This window comes from Ursus arctos, unplaced genomic scaffold, assembly GCF_023065955.2.
Source record: "Ursus arctos isolate Adak ecotype North America unplaced genomic scaffold, UrsArc2.0 scaffold_18, whole genome shotgun sequence".
Taxonomy (NCBI): Eukaryota; Metazoa; Chordata; class Mammalia; order Carnivora; family Ursidae; genus Ursus; species Ursus arctos.
The window spans coordinates 1,216,741-1,242,566 of NW_026622852.1; the positions used below are offsets into that span (position 1 = coordinate 1,216,741).

General features: G+C 32.9%; 1 protein-coding gene across 3 annotated transcripts in view; it reads right to left on the minus strand.

Annotated features, from left to right (window-relative positions):
• KIAA2026 (KIAA2026 ortholog) overlaps positions 1-25,826 on the minus strand; it is a 145,827-nt gene that overhangs the window by 33,134 nt on the left and 86,867 nt on the right. For 2 of the 3 annotated variants that reach the window (XM_057313411.1, XM_026506558.4), the window contains 2 exons: positions 16,955-17,034; positions 8,493-8,582 (listed from right to left, as the gene is read on the minus strand). In XM_057313411.1, the coding sequence (XP_057169394.1) occupies positions 8,493-8,582; positions 16,955-17,034 (170 nt within the window). The remainder of the gene's footprint in view (positions 1-8,492; positions 8,583-16,954; positions 17,035-25,826) is intronic. The other variant, XM_057313410.1, reaches the window with a different exon arrangement.

Sequence of the window (25,826 nt, forward strand, 5' to 3'; positions counted from 1 at the left end):
TGCAAACATTTACTGAAGGTCACTTTAAAGAAGAGGAGAGTAGTATCGTTCTTTTATGAATTTACTATAAAGTTTAACACAAAGTATGAATTTTAAGCATACACCATGGAACCAAAGGCACACAATATGGTCTAAATCTGAAGCTTACCTTTCAATACTTTCTCATCCAATGTCCACAGCAGCTGCAGATTGCCAGCTCCCTTTCCATGAGATGCCCCAAATGTCAAACAATGGAGGTTTTATAACCTCGTAGGGATTACTACAAAAAGAAGCTGTTCTATGGTCACAAGATAAGTTTTTATTATATTATGCAGTTTTATAAGTTTTTGAATATGATACATTAATAACCTAAGGCACCATACGGGAAAAGAAACTTTAAAAAAACTTACAAAACTACACAATATTGTAAAATGAAAAGCTGAATCTACGCGTGTGAAATGAGTGGGGAGGGAAACTTACCTCACAACTAAAGAACGATTCCATTCTGCTGCAGTAATCGGGGATGGGTATAACAGAACTAGCATAATGCTGGCTGGGGTGTTGCAAGGACAGGGAGTTGGCAATCTACTGATGCTGCAGACATTGGACACCTAAAAGGAAGAAAAAAAGGAAAACAAATAAATTCCAGGTTTCTTACATGTCTTATCACCATGGACATATTTTATACATTTTAATAAATTTAGATGCTTTGAATGTTAAACTTAGGTGAAAGTAACTTATTTACACAAACCATCCTGTTACTCATATAGATTTTCTTGTAACATTAAATGTAAACAAAATAGCTATCAACAGCTCTATGAAGAAAAGTAAAATCATATATAAATATACAAAGAATGCTTTTATAAATTGAAATGGTTAGCACCATTACTGTGGAGATAGTAAAAACATTTTTATTAAGAATAGTACAAAAACAAGATGTGTATAACCAAAGTATCAATGTCATTTTTTTTCTATACAATTTTACTTATAAATGTTAGATCATAGAAACTGGATCATATAACAAAATATTAAACTGGATCATATAACAAAATATTTTTTGTTATAGGTTTGGCGCTTGTCATAAATCCCATTGTGGAAAAGGGATTAAATAACAATATATCTCAGTTTTCAAATAAAATGAAAATAACTTTGAGAAAAGCCACACAGATCGATACACAAAGGTGTCTCATTTAAAATCACTAGCAGAAGGGCCTGGGAAAGTCAGAGGGGGAGACGAACCATGAGAGACTATGGACTCTGGGAAATAATCTGAGGGATTCAGAGCGGAGGGGGTAGCCTGGTGATGGGTATTAAGGAGGGCAGTGTTGTAATGAGCACTGGGTGTTATATGAAAATAATGAATCATGGAACACTACATAATAAAAAATAAAAAAAAATCACAAGCAGTATCTGAAGGTAGCTTGTAAATAATTTAAATTCACATGTATAAAAACACAGCACAAATCAAATTAACTGTAATTAAGTATATTAGTAAACCAGTTATTTAACACTCTCCTCAGTCTAAATAATATTAAATGAAAAGGTAGTATTCACTTTTTTTTCTTACTGCTTTCCTAAAGAAACCATCACCATACTCATTTATTCCTGGATATTCAGTTTTAGGGGTAAAATATTACATTCACTTTGTTGCATACAGTCCCTTGAAAAAGTGCTAGTTTGACAGTATAGTGAAATGTATACATATTAACATGGGAAAAGTTAAAAGTTACTTTAACACTGCCAGAGGTTCTAATATGAACTATCACATGCTAGTATTTTCTCTCATCCAGTTTCACTTAAGACTAATTTAACAGAAAAGGAAAGCATTTGTACTTTATTTTAAAGGCATCCCACATGGAATGACATTTCCATTATATTTCTAAACTAGCATTTACCTAGAAAGCATAAAAACAAACAACTATATCAATGATTAGAATTTATTGCAAATTTTGATGTTCTTTAGCTCTGTAGAGAGGAAAAAGTGGATGACAGATCATATTCCTAGTAAGGTAGTTACTACTACTGGGGAAGAAAATATATATGTATTAATGATACATAACCACTTTCATTTACAAAGAAGAAAGAATCCTGAACTGGGAATTAACCACTAGCTGGGTATTTGAAGTTGACCCTTTTCAGTAAATTGGTGGTAGCAAATAAGTTAACATTTGATCAAATCTATACCTGACTGATATATCAGAAAGGTGGGTTCTCAAGCAATTCACTGCACAATCTGAATCACTAAGTAATGCTACATTTGGTATCATCGGAGCACAAAAATTCCACGTAAGTGACATGAAGATTGGGAAAATCTTAAGAGCAAGGACAATATCCTACTTATCTTCACTTTCTCAGGCTCTATCACAAAGCCTAGCACAGAGTGGGACCACAGAAAGTATTCAAACTACATAAGTAATTTTCTTAGTTAACTGAGGTTTTCTCCTTAGATGCAATTTTTTTTTAAATTGAGAGAAATATGTCTTGCAGATTTTCTGAACACATGAATATAATTTAACTCTCGATGACTTATCATTATGAACAAGGTATTGTGTTACATTTTAATACAGTGACTTTCAAGCACTGTTCAAGTTTCTCTATGATCTACATTCCTTTTTTTAAAAAAAAGTTTTATTTACTTATTTGATAGAAAGAAAGAGCACAAACGGGGAAGGGGGTGGTGGGGAGGAGCAGATGCAGAACCAGAAGCAGACTCCCTGCTGAGCAGGGAGCCAGAGGTGGGGCTCGCAGGGCTCCATCCCAGGACCCTGGGACCATGGTCTGAGGCAAAGGCAGCTGCTAAACTGACTGAGCCACCCAGGCGCCCCGCAAATAATTTTTTTAATGGAAGTTTTCCTAATGGGATTCAAACTATGCCAAATTGTAGTCAGTAGAAACCCTGAGCACTATTAACAGGGTTAAAATCCAGTTCTTAGCTGCGTAGTTATTAAGTGTTAAAAAGTACCCAAGGAACAAGATTCACCATGGATAAATGTGGATAATACATTCTTAGATAATTCAGTGACTGACTGAAGCTTTGTCTTACCAGTCACATATTGCTCTGATTCACATTTCCTGTGAATCTTCCCTCGCTATTATTTTGAGCATGCAGTTACCATTAGATTCTTCATAAAATACAATGTTACCTACCCCTCCACTCTATTCCCAAACATATAAACACGTAATTAAGGGAAGTGAGCAAGTGTCTTGAGTGTTTGGTGACTTCTGAATTAACACTGCTTGAAAAGAAAAGATAAAGCCTTTTATAAAAGGAAAGAAGCTAGCCCAACTCACCTAGATTAAAATTAAAAATTTATCCCCATGGTTGGGATAAAATCTTAAACTCTGAAGTGAATTCTTTGAGGATAAGGACTTTGTTTTAATTTCAGGTCCCTACCAAGTTCCTGGTGCTACATATAAGACACAGAAGACACTGAGGAAATACTCGCCTTATGAATAAGACTTGAATCTGTAACTAAGATAGGTAAAGAAACTTATTTTATCTGTTGTGCAGGCCTTCCAAGAGGGTGTTCTAATTTTTTAAAAGTTTTAAATATGGCTATTTAAAGACAATGTGATTTTCCCCTCACAGTTGAGATTATTTTCAGTTTTGTTAACCAGTAGTTTACCAGAAAATCTAGAATAAGAAATTGATATAGGGGCGCCTGGATGGCTCAGTCAGTTAAGTGTCTGCCTTCGGCTCAGGTGATGATCCCAGGTGTCACCATCTGATACAAGCTTCTGATTTCTCTATGTTTGGTGTTGCTAATGTACAGCCTTTGGTTAGGCAAGAGAAATACTATTATTGTATAATAAAAATTTAAATTATTTTAAGAACATAGTAAAGATTAATTTTATTCATTACTTGACATTCCTTTCCAATTCTTTTTAACAAGTCTTTTCACATATTGTAATCATTAGGCACATCTTATTTTGTGTGTATTTAAAAAATTTAACATTTCACAAATACTTCCATATAGTGACAATGATATACAAATATTTTATTTTACTAGCTATATGACATACCACTGTGTTAATATTGTTTGGTTAGTCATCTCCCCACTGTTGGACATACAGGCTTTTTCCAAATTTCGACTATTAGAGGTAGTCTACTGAACACACCACTGTGTAAACTGCTTTTTTTTTGGGGGGGGGGGGGAAGGGGATATGATATGGGGAAAATAAAAATTAAATTCCAAACAGGATTACAAGATCAAAAAGCAGGCAGTTTTATAACTTTTCTTACACATTGACTGTGATATTTATCCTAAGTGTTGAGTTATTTAACTGCCAAAAGATGTATCAGAAAAGAAGATAAAAAAAAAGGCCTTGTATTTTAAATTTTAGTTTCTCTATATTGATAGGACTATCATTCATCATTATATAATCCAAAGTTTCTTTTCTCATAAATAACATCTTTTTTTTTTTTCCAAATTGTTCAGTTTTCCTTATAACTTATTTCTATATGGATCTTTCCTTACTAAAGAAAAATAGGTTGAAACTTCTTTGAAAATCTAAATTATGACATAAAACATAAGGAAATTAGGCAGATATGAGAAAAAAAAAGGGTTACATGAAAAACTCAGAAATACAACCACTTCTGTTATAAGCCTGGCAAAATTTTCCAATTTTGATTTAGAGAGCAATAATGTCTTATAAATTTCAAATATAATAGCATCAGGCAAATTTATCAGTATCTTAGTTCTACCTTTCTGGAAAACTAATACATTTCCTCAGTTTAAAAAGATATTTTCCAAATAATTAGGCAAAATGCATATTTTATCTCTTGACTAAAGCCACAAAAATAAAAATGTTATGATTTCTCCTTTAGCTTACTAATGAATCCTATGATCTGAATAATGAGAAAGGCAAAACTTAAAAACTGTCAAACTATACACTCTATTTACCTCAAGCAGATGTCTCACTTTAAATAAATCTCAGGTAGATAATTAGGTATAACACTGCGAGATCTAAAGGATGTTGAGCCTTTTTTGAATAAGTCCCTACATGAAGTAATGGTACCAAGTGTGCTAGAACAAACTCAAGAAAACTAAATACTCTCCTTACATTATTAACCATAAATGTAATTAGTTGCCTTGAAAGAATAAGTAAACAATCTAGATTTTGAAAGACTGTACATCTTCCAATACAATGAGTAGCTCAATGGCAAAACCTCTAAGAGGTTAGGAAAGCTTTTATAATGACATTCTGGGGTGGGGTGAAGAAATGGGATAATTTTTCCTTGTTGCTTTGGTAGGAAAAACTATCTGGAAAGGCCCTGCAGAGAAGAAATCTTCTAAAGAAGTGAGGCGTTTGTACGAATTCATGTTAAATCCTCTATCACATAAATTTTCTATCTTTAGCAATGGCATTCGTGACAACCAAATGTCTATATGGAACACATCCTCTTTGTTACTGGAGCCATTATTTTATATATACATATATATATATATATATATATATATATATAAAAGTTGACGATGAGTAACAGAATTGCTTTGACTCTAAATACTATTTTAGTTTTGATAGTGCTATCTTCTTATGAAGATCAAAATTAATACTCTATTTGTCTGGCAATAGTGAAGGAAGCCCAAAGGCAATAAATCAGTCAAAATGGCTCTCACTATCACCAAGTTCATGCATTTAATTATTAAGAAAGTCTCTCAGATCCTTACTATGAGTTCAATTCTTATAAATATTGTTATTTGCTTTGTAATTCACAGTTTATCAGCTAGGGTAAGTACATGGACAAACACAAGAAACAACAGGTTGACACTGAGGAAAGAGAACAAAAGCAAACGTATAAACACACACCTTCAAAATGTATAGCATAAAGGTCTTTTGGTAAATGTTTAATTAGTTACTGCTATCAATACATTTTTAGAGTATCAGTATAATTATGGATATTCATAATGATCCCTGAGTCATCAAAAAAGGGTTAAAATTTTGTTCAATATAGTAAAAGGACACACAGAAGTTTGTCATTAAATGATTAAAATAAGAAATTTAAAAAAAGAAAAGAAATTTAGTCCTAAAGTTCAGGTTTCAGTTATCTAGAAAATTCAGTTAAGTGAAACACCTTATTCCCAAATGATGGCAGACAAATAAACTAGTATTTAATATTACTATAAGCATCCAATAAAGTTAATTTCTGCAACTAACATCTATCATAATCAGTATTAACTTCTACAGAAAAATAAGGAATGATACTAAAACGTAAACATTTACTGTCTATTGTTACCATTATGCTCTGTGGCCATTATAAGCTATTCATGAAAAAAACCTTTTAGGCAGTTTAAAGGAAAATAGCTTGCATGTTAGTAATCTCATTAAGATGATACCTACTAAGTACAGTCCCAAGAATTTGTATTTTTTGAAGAGTAGAAAACATTTTAAAACTAATATGCGGGGCGCCTGGGCGGGTGAGCATCCAACTCTTGGTTTCAGCTCAGGTCATGATCTCAGCATCCTGGAATCCAGCCCCACGTTGGGCTCTGCACTCAGCACAGAGTCTGCTTGTCCCTTTCCCTCTGCTCCTCCCCTCACTTGAGCTCTCTCTCTCAAATAAATAAATAAAATCTTAAAAAGAAAAAATAAGCAAATACTAGGAGTCATGGACAAGTTAAAAATTTAGAGTCACAAAATTTAATCAATTAAACCCTGTATGTAACCTAAAATTTTCTTATAAACATGCCTTCAAAGATTACAGTGTCAAGTATTTGTAATCTATGTTTTCTTTTACCTTTCTGCTCGTTCCTGTAAAGGAAGGCGATATGCATATACCTCATATCATTAACAAAGTGAGGTGGAAGGCTTTACAGAAAAACTCTAGGATCCTTGAAGAAGTCTTTTTCTCTTACAATGCATGCTATAAGTAAGTACATTATGCATAAAACTATTTATTAAAAACAAATAAAACCCTAATTTATAATATGGGAACAAGTTAAGATGCATATGTTATGTTTACCTGCAGCATAAAAAACAATTAGCAAACTTATTTAACAAAATTCTATTTAAACTCATGAAGAACAGACAACTCACTGAAAATAAAGTTTCTGCAAAAATTATAAGTAACACCCTGATTAAAAGACTATTCTCCCTATTAAAGGACAGAATCAGTCCTGTATGAGTATATAACATCAAATATATTAAAAATTGCTTTGTTGAGGAGAAAATATTCTAATGTAAATGTTGTTTGAGAAATAACATCACAGAGGTAAATTTTAGAACACCGGGTGTTCCACATCAAGCAACTGCCCATATACCAAAGTGCCATGTGTACATACATACACATACACACAACATAAGTGTATACATAAACACACATGTGTACACATGAGCATCTAAGAATCTAGTAAGGGCCTAAAACATTTTTAATGGAAATATTTCTAAAAATATACAGTTTTCTGCATTCTCAGATTGTATATTTCAATATAATGTTTTCTTGTTAATGGTTATCACTAGGAACATTATTCTCTCTCTTAGATTATACCTATATTTTCAAGGATATCATATGAAACTTCTGAAATGCTTAAGGCTGTTTTATGCCTATATTAAATAACCTCAGAAGGTTGTACTTTTATGGCACTTAAGTCTCTTCCCTTCAGAGTGCTACCAATATGTCTTTTCTAGACAGCATATAAAATGACTACTACAAATCTGCTGATATGAAGCTTGCTGTATCACTATCACTTTTTTACACATAATTCTAGATTAATAGGTTCTGAACAAAGACCTAAAATTGAGTGGCTTCATGGCATTCCTAAGGCACAAAATAAAGGGATTTTTAAAATAATGATTTATTTTCTTCAGTGCTTAAAGCCCTCCCCATTTATTTACTGGTGTATAATTGTGTTTTGAATCTGTAATATCACTGAATGTCAGTTAAACAAGTATTACTGATTTAATGAATAACATAATGGAGCGTTTTACCAAGTGCTGAGTGAATAAATATAATGCCTTTATACTCTATCCTCTCAAGAATAAAAAATGAAAGTAAAATTGTGAACTTAGAATATATAGTGAAAGCTTGAAAAAGACCTTCAGCTGATAAAGGTGTTTTAAAAAGACATACTGTTAAGTATGTATCAAAAATATCTGGGGCAGGACCAAATAACTTATACCTGTTATTTATGTCACAGTTAATTAAAATTTTTATTTACTAAGCAATAAACTTCCATTAAAAGCATATAATTATTAAGAATATCTGCAAGGTAAGCATTGCCCAAAAAACTACCAGTCAGAAAACCACCAACCAGTATATTGGGAAATACCTAAAACTATACCTGATATAAACCAGGCAAACAAAATTAATTTACTTGGCTTGGTACCACTTTTGTCTATGAAAAATGAAAACTAGACCACACAGGAGAAATAAAAGGAACAATGTTTCTATTTTTCATTGCAAATTTTTATGTAATCCAGGAGAACAAGATTTAAAAAAAAAGCTTTAGAAAAAAGCAGGAATAAATTTTAATGCTGACAATAATAGATAGAACTTTTGGATCAGCACCTACCGATTTTTTTCTACTGTTTTCCAGATCTTTGAGTTCATTCTCGATTTTTGTGATTAATTCCCTGAGTTCATCAAGATTAGTGCAAATAAGCTAAAATAAAACACAAAAACACAGCTTGATAACACATAATATAAAACACCCAAAATGTGGTAACAGAAGTTTTTTTAACATTACACTAAATTCACAATTATTTGTATTTGTAATAGCAAAAAGCAAAGAAAGCCCCACAAGTTTATATTTTAAAAGATACTACTTTTATAATGTATGAACTTCAGGCTTAGTATAAAAATAGCTGAAATTTCAACACTGGTGGTTTCATACCACACCTCCCTGTTTCTCAGCTTGCTTTATAATCCAGGTACTTTCTTAACATCACTAACTTTCAGCCCAGAATGACAAAGATCTGGAAACTCACCCTAGATTTCACAGGTTACTAAATCACCTTTAAGAAATGCTTCATCAGGCAGTCTCCTAGTTGGTGAATAAATGCGCCCCTGGAGAACTGTCATTAACCCTTTGATCTGGTTTGCTAACCACACGATTAAACTAATTATATTGCTGTTGGCATTGCTAAGAAAGGATTTCCACTGTCTGTAATCTACTCAAAGAAGTAAATGAAATTAAGTACACATTCTTAATATGATCTTAGTAGTCTTTAATAAAACCATCTCCATAGATAGCATCCATTTCCTTTCATAATTATGCAGTTCATTTTACTTCACCTTGGCCATGGCCAAAATAACTGGATTTTAGTTATGAATAATCAAACTAGTTTGGCATAACTACTAAAGCTTTAAACAGTGACGTGTCAGCAACAACAAAAATATTAATAACTACATTTTAGTTCTTATAAAATTATAGTTTTCCCCAACATATTTAACTTTTTTCCTAAAATAATTTAAGCTCATATTTTTAAAAATCTACAATGAAAATGAAATGTTTCTAAAACAAAACTACAAGCCATAAAGAGGAAAAGTTTAAGATTAATGAAACTGTTGGAATGTTTATACTGTGATAATTAAAAAAATACATTTATAAAGCTATTAATTCACCATAAGATTTTATCAGCCCATGTTTGTTACTTTCATTAATCTTTGTGTAAGGGTATTGTTTTTCTAAAAGGCATATTTCTTGTAAAAGACAACAACAACAACAACAACAACAACAACAACAACAACAAAGGGGGTTACAACAAGATCATTCCTAGTGACTACTGTGACAAAATTGGGAAAGTAGGACCCCTTTAAACTTCCTTTAATTAGGTTATACCATATGAAATTACTGATATGCCTTTGATCTACATAAATGGCAATATGGTTCAATCTAATAGGCTAAGAAAAAATTATCACAGATATTACAATTAGTATTAACAATTATTATTAGAAATGTCTACCTAATTTCAAACGCACAGAACTGACAATGCAGAGAAAATATGCATTTAAGTAACCCAAATTAAATAATCCAGAGTAGAAAACAGCACACAACCATGTAGTAGGACAGTGCTGCTGGTATTTATCATAAACTACACATTCCCATTTGCCAAATCTAGAGTTATGGAAGAAATGCTGATAGGCAGTGGACTGGACAACTATGTGAGTGGTTCTAGAACTTGGTAATGTCTTCAACTTCTATCTTGTTGGCCCTACATCAGGTTTTTAGTAAGTACTCAGCGGGAACTAAACTTCCCATTGTATAATCTGCTATTTTTGACTACCATGTCAAATTTGCCCCAGAACTTGCAGGTGTTTTTTACATGCCTTTTCACTGAACTTGGTGCGCTAATTAATATTACAGCACAGACGTCTCATTTGCACATATGGCAAAGCTCAGAGGAATTTCATTTGCGTCTTACATGTTTCATTATACAAGGAATAAGGGTCCATTTTGCATATACAGTTTGTAGAAACTTACAGTAACAATGAAAACATACACCCCTACAACTAGACACACTCTAAGACCCTTAAAATCTTCCAATTCATGGGATCAACAAATATTTATATTCTATTTAAAGGAAGAGGTAACACACTTCTGAAGTCAAACTCTGAAAGATTTCCACAGCTTAAGAGCTACATAAAGCAGTACTTTGAAGTGGCTTACCTAGTTAGTAAATCACTGCTTCTCCAATTTTAATGTGTCTAAGAATCACCTGGGAATCTTGTTAAAATGGAATTTTTGATTTAGTAGGTCTGAGGTGGGACCTGAGATTCTGCATCTCTAACAAGTTCCCAGGTATGGGCTGCAGATCGTACTTTTAAGCAGTAAGGTACTAACTGATTATGAATTCCAAATCTTCATGACTCCTTAAACATTCTGGTACTATATAGCTAAGGAATATGAAGATTCAAAAAGACTAATTTCCAAATAGGAGATAAAATGCTGAATTAAATGCAAAACAATAAGATAAATATTCCTTAAATGACATGACTCTTAAACACAAATTTTGTTGAATTAGAGGGTGAAAATATTTTTGGCAATATTTAGTTTGAATTTCTCTTAAAATCAATTTATAGCTACATAACAATTTACAATCTCTTTCTATACTCTCTACAAATAGACATAATATACAACTAATACAGATACTCAAAATACAGAGCCAAGTTAAGCTCTGAGAAAATTCTTGTATAGAAACATAATTCAAATTGTGTTACTAATATTGAAAGAAAAAATAATCTGATTCATGCCAATATACCCTCTATTCTTTCTCTTTTACATAGTAAGGTATATGTGTGGCCTTTAAACTTGACACAACTTCAAATGGTGCTTTTAAAAACAGAATCAATCCAATAAATAAAGTTCATCTACAGAAGGAGAAGCATTTTTTTTGAATAAAGCAAAACACCTTATTAAAACCAAAAAACATATCTGAGGCTCAGGGCCTCCAGGGGTGAAAAAGGAAAGCTACACAGCAGGTCGGATTACAGCTGGATCACAATGCCAACACTCATGACTGCAGAAATTACAAAAAGAGTTTTATCCCCCAGGAAAACCTCTTGAAAGCTTCACACTCTCCCTCAAGTTAACATGGCACTTGAAACAACCCATGACAGAGCCACAAAATCATAAATCTTAGAGCCAAAAAGGACTAAAAATATGTAATTTTTGGACTAAAAAGGTATCTCTTCAATTCATATACAAACTAATCAAAAAGTAACCTAAGACGACACACTGGTAGAGGAGACCAGAGAACAGAGGACTCATCCACCTCCTGATAGATCATATGCTTTAAGGGGTCTTTCTAAACAAAACAAAAAAATCTAGTAACAATTGAACATGTATTATAGTTTTAGGATTTAATTTATACCCAAGCTTTCATTTCTATTTAATGATAAATATTAAAAGGCCCTCTCTTCAACTCAAAAAGCAGAAATGTGCATATATAAAGCGGGAGGGAAGATCCTGTAGAGATCAAAAGCATTCCATGACCACATCTCAGAAAAATTACAAAATAAATCATTCCCTACTTTATCATTACTTCAAAGTAGAAATTATGCCTTTTGGGTTTATACTCAATAGATCTGAGAGACAATTACTTTATTTATTCCAAAAAGGACATAAGGTAGCATACAAAACTAAACAATATAGTAAATTACACTAAGAAGCAAAGGGAAAACGATGCAGAAGTCAAAATGAATAGGTCCAAACTGGATCTCTCATTTGTTACCATGCTAATACAACAAACCTACTGTTTATTATAAAAATTGTAAGCAAAATACTAAATTCATGGTATAAATTCAAATTTCATATGTATTTAAACTAAAATTATATTAACATCTTAAAACTATGAGGACAGGAAAATTCCTTCTCATTTCTTATGATCACCATACCAAGGAGAATGACTGCTTCAAAACCTGCAAATAAGATATGTGTGATGTGAAAAATAAGTCTGATTAATAAGATATTTATATTTATTAATGAGATATGTTTCTCTCAATGCACAATATTTAAAAATTGAAGGAATTTTAAGAGGGAAGTAAAACCCATACTGTTAGAAATGAAAAAGCTGAAGCCGAAAATATTTAATTAAGAGGTAGCAATTCAAAATAATATAATCAAAAGGTCCTTAGCACAGTGAAGCAGTTGAACTCCAACTTTAATTTTGGACTCAACTGTTACACTGAGGGTCTCTATTTGTTACTTTATTTCATATCCTTTAACTTCTCCACTGGTTACATGGAGAAATATAGTCTTTTCAAAGGTATGTTAAGCATCTGTGAGTTTATGCTTATTTGTGAAAACAATACTACTATGTAAGTCTTAGTCAGCAGCTGGATTCTGGATTTCCTCTTCAAAGCAGCCTTTAGAGTAAGTCACACGCATACAACAGTAGCAAGTATGCATTACCTTCAAAGATTTTGGTTACCAATGAAAGGTGAAGTCAAGGTAACTAAGGCTCTTACGTTATTTTAAAAACTTATCTTAATGGAGACCTGACACACTAAGTTTTAAAAATACTTTTTTTTTTTTTAAGATTTTACTTATTTATTTGACAGAATAACAACGAGAGAGGGAGCACAAGCAAGGGGAGTGGGAGAGGGAGAAGTGGGCTTTTCAGGGAGCCCGATGCGGGGCTCGATCCCTGGACCCCGGGATCATGACCTGAGCTGAAGGCAGACGCTTAACGACTGAGCCACCCAGGCACCCCAAAATACTTTTTATGACTTTGTTCCAATTGTGTACAAAACGACAATTCACATAATATTAGATTTCTCTTTCAAATATTAAATTTAAAAAAAAGACGTTTTGGCAAAAATTAACTTTATTAAGAAAAATGATATTTATTTTTCAGTCTAAAAGTCTTTCATTACAAAACTGATAAAATAAAAAATAATTTAGTTTAACAAAGTCGTAAGTAATTGTTAAATATGATATAAAAGCTTAAATCACCAAATGCTAAATACTAAAAATATTTCCTAAATTTTTGCGCCTATTGCTAAATAAAATAATCTAGGTTCCCCTATATGCCAACTATATAACCACCGTAACACTACAGTAGGGGTAAGCGTAAGGTTTCCCTCTGATTAATATAATGATGTAAATAATATTACTTGATTTTTCACTTTTCAAATTCTTATAGGCTTTATCACGACATTTCACGATTTATGAAATATGACCAAATTCAAGATTATTTCAAGGTCTTAAAGTAGCTGAAAAAAGTGGTAAAGGTTAGTAATAAATGCTTTTAAGCCAGTTCTTAATTGATTTGCCTACTCATAACACTACTTATGTCTGAAGCATCTGGCATGCTTATTTGAAAAAATAAGTAAGAATAAATAAAACAGTAAGCTCTATCATTTAATCCTCACAACACCCTACGAAGTAGGTACTATTATTACCCGACTATATAGAGGAGGAATTGGAGGCACAAAGGGCTTAAGGATACAGAGTTAGTGGTAAAGCTGGCATTAGAACCTATGTATGTAGCCTTGTCCCAGAATCCATATGCTTAACCACTATGCATATTACTGGTACCCACCCCAGACCCACTGAATCAAGGATGAAATCTTGGAAGATAAAACCTGGGAATTATCATTTTTAATAAAGGCATCACATTACTTTTATACTATCTAAAGTTTGAGAACTACTGATAAAACTCTTGGAACAAGTGGCACAGATATGGTTAGTCCCTTTACAATACACACAAAAAAATAAATCCAATCCACCATTTGAATATCTATAGTGTACACCTTAAATAAAGGTGGGATAATTATTTTCTTAAACTGAGGTATAGATATTAGGTGTACATGTAAGTAAACATGTGTTCCTCCTAAAGCAAATAGGCAGACAAGGTTAATTTCTAGCTTTAAAAAAGTCAACAAAAACACTGCCAAATTAAAAAGTAGTTGAGGTCAAAATAGGATTCACTTTTTTTATTCATTAGGACTTAACAAAAAATAACTTCACAATTTAAACCCTCAACACATTTCTCCCTTCGCATGTTTAAATCAATTTAAAGATGCACTGGTCCTTTGGCAAATAAGTCAGGTTTTGCAGGATCTAGTATCTATCCACCAACAGCTTCATTATTTTCAGCAATAAGATATTTTAGGATAAATACTATGAAGAAAATCTTCCAGCTAAACTTTTCTATAAAGTATTTTTATGTTTAATACTAGAAATGTGATATTTAAAGAACCTGGATAAAATGAATAACTTGCAGGGGCGCCTGGGTGGCTCAGTGGGTTGTGTCCGACTCTTGGTTCCAGCTCAGGTCACGATCTCAGGGTTGTGAGATCGAGCCCAACATCAGGTTCCAAGCTGGACGTGGAGACTCTCTCTCTCTCCCCCTCTCCCTCTGCCCCTCCCCCCTCCAAAAATAAATAATTTGCAGAATCTGAGGTGCTTAATGACATACTGCTAGAGCTTTTGAGAAGGACATAAATTTGCTTCTGTATTATATAATAATCAGTTTCTTGCATGTGGGGAACTTCCAAATAATGAAAGAAGCAAACTACATAGAAAGTTATTTCGAAAGGCAAAACTACAGGTTTTGTCTGTAACAACAAAGTTTACTAGTGACTAATACTGCCTTATCTCCTATTCTTTGCTTATTTGAAGCAAATGACCTATTTCCTTGGAGACAGCTGTCAATTTTCTTTATGAGTAATACCATGGTATTCATGTTATAAATTAGGCATAAGAACCACAGTTCTCATAAGCCTATTCCCCATCCTAGGCATGCACACGTGCGCACGCGCGCACACACACACATACACACACACACACACACACACACACACACACATTCTAGGACACCTTAAGAAGTAGGAAGGGGATTTTATTTAAACAGTTCAATTTGATAAAATTCATACTTTCACCTTAAGCTTCTGAGAGTGGTAAGCAAATGGTCAGTAACCGACAAAGCATCACTTAGTACTGTGCCTTTCTAACTTTTTGCTCATGACCCATGGTCAAAAATGTACTTTACACTGCATGCCAGTAAAATAAACACAAGATCAAAAACCAAAGTTTCATAAAATGATATTACTCTTACTATATCTGACACACTCATAATTTCTATTTTAACTGTTAGCTTAAAAAAGGAATGCTGATCATGTAATCCACTAGATTAATTTCATGCCTCACTAATGAATACCAGTTTGACATTTTTTTTAAAAACACTGTCTATGCTGTCTATGCCACTTATTACATATGAAAGTCCATCCACTAAGATAGGAATGGAGACAAATATCAACAGCAGGCCAGATCTGTTCTGAGATTTATATTCCTGGACCAAATATTTTAAGGGATTAAGGGGGAAAGTGAGTGAGGGAAAAAAGCAAAGGCTGTGATGATATCAGTGACAGAATGACAATATACTATTGAAAGTACTGAGTAAGAGGTACAAGCAATGATTAGAAAGGCAGGCCTCCAAGTAAAACAGTAAACATACATTTTCCACTAAATATCCTGTAACCAAGGTTATATTATATAAAATGATTTTGTAGAAATGTTTGTAATTCATTCTAAGAATGTCATTAAAAATATTCTATCCTAAAACACTAAAAGAAAATGTCTATTTTCTTTCACTGCTCATTTAAAAATATTAAATTTTTAACAATTAGTAACTTCCATAAAAGCACTTCCAAAACTAAGATTTTTACTGAAAAACAGATCTGTCTACATTTTTGAATATATGTATTAAACTCGCATTTCATATATCAATATTTTCATAGTTATTACTCCTTTATTTTCTTCTTGACTTGAGACTGACAAAAATTCATTTTAACATCACTTATTTTTTGGTAATTAAGTATTAGGTTATAAAACTTTTGAAACTGTATTGGCCACAGAAATACAAAGAAATTTTTAAAAAAGGGTCATTTGAAGAAAACACATCTTTTATGAAATAGAAAATAAAAGTATTATTTAAAGTGAGATTTTCTGCTTGTTCTAGTACCAGCTACAAATGAAAACTCTTCACATAATATGGCAGTAAGTATACTTTTTCTTTTTGCAGAAATGTTTAAAGACCATTCAAATAAATGTTACTTAATATTCTCTCTGAAGTTTGTATACAGCTAAGAATTAAAAGATTTGTGTTTTAAGTTAATAAGTCTACCATTTCTACAGTGTCCAAATTAATGAAAATAAATTGCTCATTTACAAATTATTTACAAATTATGATTTGTTCTTGGAAGACTTTCATGTAACATTTACTTTCATATATTGTTATATAAATATTTATATTATTATATTTATAATATATAACATATATTCTATTAAACTACTTCTGCAAAGAGATTTTTGGCTATCAAGAGACAAAAACAGAGGTAAAATATTTTGAAACATTAGATTAAATCTTAGCTATGCCCTGCACTTGAAGGGAAAAAAGTCATAGATGGAAACATTTCATCGAAAGTATGTGTGTTACAGTGGGATTTAGCCAATCTTTTGAGGAACAATATAAACACTAAAACAAAAAAATTAAGCTAAAAATATTGAGACAAAATTGAAACATTTACCTGAAATTCTGGTACAGTAGGTGACTTTGTGATAGTTTTCCTCTTCTTTGTGATTGCTTTTTTAGATATGGATTTTTTTCCTTTCAAGATTAAAAGAGAAAAGCTTCATAATACTGTTTATAACACTTCATTAACAAAAACCAAATTACATAGAACCTTGAAAGTTAAAATATAACTAACAGATGGCTGCTAGTGAGTCAAATGAAAATGATGAATCAAAACAAGCCCCAGTAAAAGCAAACATTAAACTATAACTACCTGTAACAAACATATTAACAAATGCGGTTTCTTTACATATGAACCAAACTATCAAAAGCTGTGATGAGTTGCACGGTATCAGAATTTATTATAATAAGATTTGGCAAAAAAAGTCATATTACTACTGCTCAGTTAAAATCTAATTCACAACTTAAAATGAGATTACATAAGAAAAAAAAAAATCTTACCTTTTAACAATATTTCCATAGTCAGGAACTTGTATAAAACTCTACTTTGAAGACTACAGTCTAAAGCCAACCTAATGTGAAAATCCTCTCAGCAGCTTAGGAAACAAGGCTTTCCTATCCCATTAGCTCTGCACTCACCTAATGGGCTGCCTTTAAAGTATTCAATAACCAGTTTTAAAACAAAATAAAAATCTTTCTTTAAAAAGTATGTAGTCATTTGTGCAATCAGAAAACACTGGGGAAAATAAATCCACATTCTTAAATCCAATTCAAACCACATACTGAAGTGTATCTACTCTGTGTATTTAACATGACAAAAGATACAAACATGCACATACTCTCTATTTTTAGAAAGGAACATCTTACAGTATGTTTTGTTTCCACTTGCATTTAGCAAAATCAATTAATGAACTGGTTGTTAATTATTCAACAAACATGAGACACAGGGCACTGTACAATTTATGGGGACAACAAAGAATTATAAAATGGAAATCCTGTCCTCCCGGAGCTGAAAACCTATGTAAGGGAATAAAAAATTAAACAGATACTGTATGGTGACTAACATAATATAATAAAAAAACATTAAAAAAAATTAAACAGAAACACTTAAAAGTTAATTTTAGTTCACAATCATTACTAAGCTAAAATGAGCTTAAAAGTTACTATTTTTTCAGAAGGGAAAATGAGTACTTAAAGCAACTCTGCTCAACATAATCTCTATTGCTTCTTTCTAAATATTTTCCCATATAGAGATTATCTTCCATGCAACCATTTGATTGCAACATTTTATTCAACTTGTAGGCACAATTCCAACTTACAATATAATTGTATTTTCTCCTGTATTCCTTTTTAACCATATCACAGAACTGTAATTTGATTATTTCTAACTTTTAACTCAATAAAAAATGCATGTATACTGTGCCTGAACTACTGCAAATTGTGAGTTGCTGAGGTTCACATGGATTTTATTGTCTTGTTCTAGTAAGTATCAACCTGTTTCATTTGACATTTACTTTTAACTAAAATAACCTAACATATCCATATTCCTCATCATTGTTATTTGTTTCTGTGCTTACAAAGAACCTATACCACAACTAAAGTTCAACAAAAATAGGTAAGTGGGTGGTTTTCTTAACCAATATTCAGGGAGAAATGATTAAATTCTTGGTATCTGTATAATATAGCTAGAGTAACTGATTTCTAAACTGGGTACAATAGGTACCTCCCAAAGGGTCTCATGAATTTGGATAGAAGAAAGCCTTTCCTCAGTAAACTATCTTTACCATTTTTTAAAAGTTCATAAGAAAAGATTTAATGGCCTTACTAAGTCTGGGAAAGCTATAAAAACCATTTGAAGGAGATGAAATCTTTCCTTAACCCCCCCCCCCCCCACAGCACTGCTCTAATTAGCTTTTTAAAAATTATTTGATTTGGTATTTATCCATAGCACAATGAGGTCACCCTTGGTATTCCCAAAAAATTTCATACTGTTCCCACATAGGCAGTAAACTCAGGCACTACATTTTCAGTTAACTCTAGAAGTCACTCTTATTTTAATGGATTAAGCAACTGAACTGGTTACTGGGTATTTCCCTTCACCACGTCATTAAGATACTTAAATGTGATTAAGTAAATGGAAGTAGTATTCTGTAGCGGTTTTAAGCTTGGGTTTTGGAACTAAGCTACCTGGGTTTGAATACCAGTTCTAACCACCTACTAGATGCAAACTGCTTTATTTCCTTGCTGCAGTTTCTTTATCTATAAAACAGGGATAATGATATTACCTGCTTTCTTTGTGAAAATAGAAGGAATTAAAACACATAAAGAGCTTACTACTGTTAGGCACATGGTTAAGTGATCAATGTTAACTGCTATTACCTCCCTTAGCTAAGCCATGATGATAAGGGTCTAAACCAAATATTATCTTTTACCTACCATCTGCAAATTCTTTTAACTTACTCCTTTTCTTAGTTGTCTTGCCCATAAGTCCTCTATGATACCACTCTACTTTGTATGTGTATTAGTGTAACACTTACACAGTATTATAATGATCTGTTTGTTTCTCATTCTTACTAGGTTGAAATATTGACAACAGAAATCACATTATTCATTTTGTATTTACAGCATTTTTAAAAAAGATTTTATTTATTAATTTCACAGAGAGAGAAAGAACACGAGCAGGAGGAGCAGCAGAGGGAGAAGCAGGCTCCCCACTGAGCAGGGAGGCTGATGTGGGGCTCGATCCCAGGTCCCTGGGATCATGACCTGAGCGAAGGCAGATACTTCACCGCTGAGCCACCCAGGCGCCCTACAGCATTTTTTATATAGAAATTATGAGCAATGATTCTTAATTAGAAATATCTTACTTTTCAACAGAAATTTCAACAGTCTGGAGATAGGAAAAGGAAAGCAGGTAATTGTTCATAACTCTTAGGGTCCATCTGAGTCCATTTTTTTTTTTTTTAACAAAGAAAACACTGACAAAAATTTTTTACACATTTTCCAAAGAGTTTCCAAACATGACCTAGGAGCAGTAGTAAGAACACTAACATTTATTGAGACTCTATTATATATCAGACACTTAGCAAGATAATTTATATAAATTATCTCAACTAATCTCAAAACAACCCTCCAAGGTAGGCAATACCTCATTTTAACGTGGAATAACTGAAGATCAAAAAGATTACTTAACTCAAGGAAGCACCATAACCAGGGATTCTAATTCCAAAGTCCAAGTTCCTTCCATTATGTAATTCTACCTCTCGGAAAATCATGGTTACCATTTGACTCCTACCACGTGCCAGTCAACACGTTAAGTACTATGCACTTGGTATTCCTTTCTTTTTTTTTTTAAGATTTTATTTATTTATTTGACAGAGAGAGAGACAGCCAGAGAGAGAGGGAACACAAGCAGGGGGAGTGGGAGAGGAAGAAGCAGGCTCCCAGAGTAGGAGCCTGATGCGGGGCTCGATTCCAGAACACTGGGAACACGCCCTGAGCCGAAGGCAGATGCTTAATGACTGCACCACCCAGGCGCCCCTGCACTTGGTATTCCAATTAATCTTTTAATGATTACAGCAAGGTAGGTATTACCTCATTTTTCACAGATAAAGAAACAGGCTATCAATACGTAAATAAATTGATGGAGGACTTGTAGCTAATATGCACTGGAACAGATATTTGCACTAGATCTGTCTCACTTCAAAGCTGTGCTCTTTTTTATGATAAAATATTGCATTCTTTCAAACCTTCTGCAGGAATGTAATCTGATTCTGATTGATTTCAGAACATCCCTTTTGATTAGGTTTAGAAAATTTGCATGTATTATTAATGTACTTCAGTCTATACCTCATAAGAATTTGAATACAAATTTTCCTATATTCTTCAGTAAAAATTGGCTCTTCCTTTTTATTATACAACTTTTCAAATGGAGCATGGGATGCTACAAAACCACATAGCCTTTATTTGTTAATGTCTTTTGTTCCAGGGCAAGCTATATACAGGGCAAGTTACATACTGCCCCCCAGTGGGCTTCTGTTCCTCTACCACATGCGTGATCATATTCCAGGTCTTTACCCCCACTGCCCTGAGTCACCTGGTCCCATAAAACAGGATATAATTCTCAGATCTAGGACTGTACTAAAGTCAGAAGTCAGCTTAAAGCATATGCAGAATTTCAACACAATTCTTTGACCTAAAACACAGACATGGGCAAAAAGTGAGTGTCAACTTGTACCTGGAAAATAGAGAAGGAAAACTTAATATGGCTTGGTAATTAGTGCACCATAAGGAAGCATTTTTAAAACCATGCTGAGAACAGCTTGTAGTAAAGGAAGCCCAACTTGAGAGAAAAACAATATAACTAAAAATGTATTTTACATTATAACTTAGGTACAGAACTCTAGTCTTCCAGAATGTGCAGATATACTTCTTCACTAGAAAAATGAAGATGAGTATCATCCCTAAACCAACACCTCTTTCCTCAGTCTCTTATTCCTCATTTTTACCCTTCTCCTTCACCTGCTTTCCCTGCCTGTCTTCACTCTTTGGCCCCTTGAACTATTCTATTCAGAGACTTCCATTTCAAAGCCCTCCTAGATTTGGCCTTCCCATGATTAAAAATTATCCTAACGGTGCCCGCGTGGCTCAGTCAGTTAAGCAACTAACTCTTGATTTCAGCTCAAGTCATGATTTTGGGGCTGTGAGATCAAACCCCGAGCTGGGCTCCACGCTGCTAAGCACAGAGTCTCCTGGAGATTCTCTCCCTCTCCCTTCCCTCACTTAAAATAAATAAATAAATCTTAAAAATATCCTAACACATTCCCTAATTTCTCTGTGCTTTCATTTTAGGAATCATAGCAAATGAATGGATACTATGAAATTAATCACTGTTAAAAATAAAATGCCAAGGGCATTTGTATTATTAAACAGTGAATCTGGGAAGTACCTGGAATGTGAAATCATAGAAGTGGAGTCTAAATTTGACTTTTTGTTTACTAAGTGTGCATGTCTTGAGCAAATATTTATATTCTATACAAGTTTCTGGAGTGTTGTATCTCTAAGTAAGCAATTTGATCTTAACAAAACAACTGATTTTCCTTCTACTCTTCTTGCCTATAAGCAAATTTCTCATCATACTGGTAATTTTTTAACACTGTCATATAATTTAACAACAGCTGAATAACTATTTCTTTTTTTCTCCTTTAGCTTAAATACTAAATAAGTTGCTAGTTATTGCAATAGCTTTCTTGAAACATTATTTTCTTCTGTCAATGCGACAGAAAAGTCATATAATCATTCCCAACTGGATTTAGAAATTTCCTCTTTCCTAAACTTACCTTCGACCCCTTCATCTAAACCCTGCCTGTTTCTTTTTATAGCTCTTTAATGGTGTAACTACTCTGGAAGATCCTTTCTCCTAATCCTGCCACTTATTAGCTGTGTGACCTTGGACAAGTTAGTAAGCCTCTCTGTGCCTCAGTTTTTTAAATCTATAAAATCCATATATGGGGGAACAATATCATTTAATGGAGTTTTTATGGAAATTAAATGAGAAAATATGTATGAAGGCTTAGAATAGTGCCTGGCATATAGTTAGCATTATGAGTATTAGCTTTTGGAGGGGAGAGTACCAAGCATTAAAATTAAAGGACAAGGTGTTGTTCTATCAATTCTTTTATTCTCTTGTATCTTGGCATCTTGAGTTGTTCCTCTAAAATTTTTCCCCATAAAGATACTCATAGTTAGGTTCTACAGTGTTAGCAACAAAAAATGATAAAATCTTTTATAGTAATGGGCCTGGATGTGATCAAATATTATAGATTACACTGCTGTCTCAGTTATTCTCTATAAAGGAGCTTATTGCTTTTTAATCATTATGGCTTACTTTAAGCTCATTCCTTGCACTGGGCAACTGGTGCAATTATTTAAAATAGCATCAACTGTCCAGAAAGAGATCACCCCAAATTGGCATATTCTTATCATTCAAAGAGCTTTTAAAACCTCAACTTTGCAACTTTTTCCTTAAGTTTTTCTCTATGCCTTTCCTTTTTCAGTGACACTTTTGCTCATATTAGTAACCATTTTTCATCTATTCAATCCCCATTATTCTTCAAAGTCCTTTATCCTCTGTGAAACTTTCTGAGACTACCATAGCATACACTGATTTACCCTCCATTTGACCTTTTATTCTGTTTTTATTACATACTTAACAATTATTAAATTATTTGCCACTTTTGAGCCTCAGTTTATTCACTTATGAAAGAATAACACCACTTGTCTTATTTATTTTAATCAGTCTAAAGGAGCTACCACAAAATGATCTCATTAAAAATAATGACCAAATGAGAAGGGGGGAAAAAACCCTCCAAACCAAATTGGTTAAAATGAATAACTTAAAACACCATAAGCTTTTTTTTTAAAAACAATTTATGTACCTTTAATCATCTTGCCTATTTTTTCAGGTTTTATAAAAGGTCCTTTACCTTTTAAAATCTATTTTATTTCGGCCAACTCTACTTCCTCTACACAACCTATAACAGAATATTATTGAAAACAACCAAAATGTCCAATAAGGTTGGTTAAATAACTACAAAATACACACAACAGAATCCCATGCAGTCATTTAAAATGATACTGCAGAAATCTACTTATCACACAAAGATGTTCATGGTATATTGTTATGTGGAAAAAAAAAGATTGTAAAATGGTATGTACTAGTCCAATCCTACTCAAAAATATAAATGCTTTACAAGGATATAAATGACACATATTAAGGGGTTAATCTTTGTTATTTCTGAGTAAACTATATTATGTGTGTTCATTTATTTATTCAATAGATTCCTAAACAATGTGTTGGTCACTACGCTATAAACAGAGGAGAGACAAGAATGTTATAAAATAGAGGAGAGACAATCATCAAAACAATCTAGAAAGAAATGCAACCATCATAAATTATTTTATTATAGAGAAGTATCTGTGCTATAAGCAGGCATAACAGGGAATATTCTCATGTTTTTCTATTCTATAATGTTTCTAAGAGTAAGAAACAGGCTTAAATAACTAAATAAAAATGAATAAAAAAAATTAAGAACCAGAAAGAAAACTCTAAAAATAGGTAAAAATGCTTAAAAGTTGCAAAACTGCCTCACAGTGCTCTAAAATTATCAAATTACTCTCAATCTGTCTTTGTACCTTCTACTAAAAATTATGTCCCAGCTACTAAATTTAGAGATTCTACCAAAAATTAAAGCCTGTAGTAATCAACATAGGATGGACATTAACCAAAGGTAGAATTTACTTCATCCTAAGTGAAGGTTCATGGATGGCACACCTTATCCCAAAGCATATTCTATTAGAATGCTATTACCTGAAGAAAAGCTGTGTATTCAAATAAACTTGAAGAATACTAGGTTAAACAAAACTAAACAGTTCCTTTTCCTCAAGACTTCCCAAAGTCCTTAAAACACAGACCCAAAATCACCTATCCAAAATCACCTATCCACAATTCTGAAGTCTAAAAGGTTCTCAAAACTAAAGTTTTAAAAATAATTTATATGGTAGCAAAACCTGGTATGAACTGTTCTGAGGTTCTTTATAGTCTTCACCTCATTTAATCTGACCATTCACACATTTTTCTGTAGAAATTATGTGTTTCCTTAGCGGCTACCCCAACTCAACATATACTTACTAAACATATACATCATAATATCCTTCTATAAAGGGATGATTTCTGAATTCCAAAACACATCTGATACAAGAGTGTTTTTTTCTTTAAATGCACTGTGCACCTGTACTAATGCACAACGTGAATCTATCAGAGGAGCATTTCCACATTTTCCAAACTTGTCACCATGGAGCTCACTTTTAAAAAGAGCAGAAGAGATGGGACGCCTGGGTGGCTCAGTTGGTTAAGCATCTGCCTTTGGCCCAGGCCACGATCCCACAGTCCTGGGACTGAGTCCCACATTGGGCTCCCTGCTCACTGGGGAGTCTGCTTCTCCCTCTGCCTGCCGCTCCCCCTGCTTTGTGCTTGCTCACTCTCTCTCTCTGACAAATAAATAAATAAAATCTTTAAAAAAAGAAAAAAAAAAAAAAGAAAATAAAGAGTAGAGAGGAAACACTGGATTAGGGTTTGCCCAAAACTGACTATAAAAAGCCACAATGTCTCATAACTAATAACAGAGCCCAGGGCAAAGCCTCAGAAAGACAAGTGTACTGGAAATGATATAAAACAAATGTTTTTTGTTGTTGTTATAACATTTTATGTAATGCTGTTATAACATTTTATGTGATGCTGTTCTAACAGTATCTGATAAAGAAAGAGAATGGGCATATGCTTACCCAGTACTAATAAGGGAGAAAGAAACTGTTATTCGCCAGATTCAAGAATTTTTGTTACTAAAGACTAACTTCCTAAAATTTGCTCTGAAGATAAAATTAGAAAGTGTATATGCAAGTGCATTATCTTCTTTTATTTCATCCCTGTAAGCTTTCTGTACCCACCTAAATAAACATGCTTAGGGAGGGTACATAAGTACCTGCTGAATTTGCTACTGAGTTTTTTTCACTCACCTAAAACTGGACATGAAACTCCCCAAAATTTTCTCTCTGATCTACAAATACTCTGAACTTCCATTTAAAAAAATGTAGCAACACTTTAATTGCTTTAATAGAAATTCCCTTTAATCCAGTGCTTAGCAGTTAATATTTTTACTCTGCTATTGGTATAGTCTGTATAGGAGATACATCGATATCTACCCCTGTAAGTCAAAATTACCTTTGAACACATGAATAGTAGGTCATGAATAAACACTTAATAAAAGGTTTCAGGTGCCAATGATATTAATAGAACAGTAGTGTATACTTTAGAACTGGAAAAATAATTCCAATTTAAAACTATTATTTAATATTTTAGAAGCTAACAA